The sequence below is a fragment of the Oryzias melastigma genome, linkage group LG18 (genome assembly GCF_002922805.2).
Source record: "Oryzias melastigma strain HK-1 linkage group LG18, ASM292280v2, whole genome shotgun sequence".
Lineage (NCBI taxonomy): Eukaryota > Metazoa > Chordata > Actinopteri > Beloniformes > Adrianichthyidae > Oryzias > Oryzias melastigma.
The window spans coordinates 2,606,232-2,608,074 of record NC_050529.1 but is presented as its reverse complement, the minus strand read 5'-3'; the positions used below and the strand labels follow the sequence as shown (position 1 = coordinate 2,608,074).

Below are 1,843 nucleotides of genomic sequence, written 5' to 3'. Positions count from 1 at the left end.
CTCCCCGGCGTGGTCCCCCTGCAGCAGCTGTCGCAGGTCTACCAGGACCCCCTGTACCCCGGATTCCCCCAGGGGGAAAAGGGGGAGGTGGTGCAGGTCCCACCGTACTCCCTCAACAAGTCGGGAGAAGATCTGCCGAAAGGTGAGGCTCCGCCCCCAGAACACCTTTATTTTCTAGAATGTAGTTCACTTTAGGCTTATCCCTTTCGGGGTCGCCACAGCGTAACAGCACCCACTGTTTCGCATCAGTGATTCGTCAGAGTTTTTACGCCGGATGCCTTTCCTGACACAACCCTGTAATTGAGGGGCACAGGGACCCAGTTAGGCAGCAGCGTCAAGGGTCTTGCCTAAGAACCCAATCTGGGTGGAGATCAGTGGACAACCCTGGAATCGAACCCAGGGCTGTAGCTGATTGCTAAAAAGCAACAGTTGAATGCTGATTGCTGAAAGCTGATTTGCTGAAAGACGCTGTTACAATCCCTAAAAGCTCCTCTTCCTGGAATAAAAGAGCCAAACAAACGATTTACAAAATATACAAACTGATGATGACATCACAGTGAAGTGGGCGGACCTTTTACGACTCTTGAAGTTCCTCTGAACGAGGGATTATAAAGGTTCCGTCTGAATCCTTCACTACTTTGTGTCCAAATCTACAAATCCAAAATGCAGTGAACTGGAAATTTCCCAGAAGTCTCTGCAGAAACTAGCATACGTCAATGCTAACTAGATTAGTGAATATAGACCACAATGCATTGTGTTTAAATGGTTTGTCATTTGAAAAAAAAAAGTACAATAATTTTTTTATAAATTATCAAACTTTCATCAATTGTTTATATTTATTTGGTTTCTGTGACATCATAATTGGGATTAAAGGAAAAAATCAATAGTGTTTTTTATTTGTTTGATTGCTTTCAGCAATCAGATAATTAAATGCATCTGTTTGCAATAAACTGCTGCAGTTTAGTGATTGGATTACAGTGCAGATAAAAAAAAGTTTGTTTTTCTTTGCAGACGTCAACATCTTGAGGTTTTTCTTCAACTTAGGCGTGAAGGTGAGCTGCTGTTCTTGCTGTTGGTTTTTCATCATTTTGACTTCATAATTCTTTATTACATCACTCCAACCAGGTTTAGATGATTAACTTCTAATTTACCTTTATGTCCTGTATTACAGTGTTCAGTGTGGATACGTCAAACACCTGTAAGACAGGAAATATAAAAATAAAAGTACAAAAATGTTCCAATAATTGAATTAAAACAATTCTCTTCTCAGTCTATCTTTCCAAACTCATTTATTGTTTAGATTTCTTTGAGTTTGTCATAAAAAAAAAAAAAAACATTTATTAGTTTCAAATCTTGAGGTTTTTCTTCAGATTGAATTTTTTTAATTTAAGATTTTTTTCAAAAATTGCAAAATTGAAACAGAAAATCCACAAAAACTTGTTTGAGTTATGAAATACTTATGTATAATAATAATTTTCAAGCAATAAAAAGGACTAAATTTACATGTTATGCATTTAGATTGTTTTTTAATCAGAAAATAACTAAATTAAACAATGCTGTATTTTTATAAAAATTCAAAATATTTCTAATTATTTAGCTATTTTTTCAACACATTAAAGTTGTAAAAACAAAATTGTTTTCTTAGCATAAACGTCAACATTTGAGTCATTTTTTAAAAATCAAATGATTTCCCTTTAAAACCTTAGAAATGTTGAGCTTTTATTTTGAAAAAAAAAATCCTGTGCATTTTATGTTGTAATATCCTGTGTCATGAAGTTCTGTTTCCTGTGTAGTTTTTAAAGCTGCTTCTGCTCCTTTCAGGCTTACTCCATGTCCATGTACC

At 35.7% G+C, this 1,843-nt stretch overlaps 1 protein-coding gene across 1 annotated transcript in view; it reads left to right on the top strand.

Annotated features, from left to right (window-relative positions):
• otud4 (OTU deubiquitinase 4) overlaps positions 1 to 1,843 on the top strand; it is a gene marked incomplete at its 3' end in the record, with an annotated part of 16,227 nt that extends 14,384 nt beyond the window's left edge. The window contains 3 exon segments of the mRNA XM_024288137.2: positions 1 to 142; positions 1,012 to 1,052; positions 1,822 to 1,843. Of these exon segments, the coding sequence (XP_024143905.1) occupies positions 1 to 142; positions 1,012 to 1,052; positions 1,822 to 1,843 (205 nt within the window).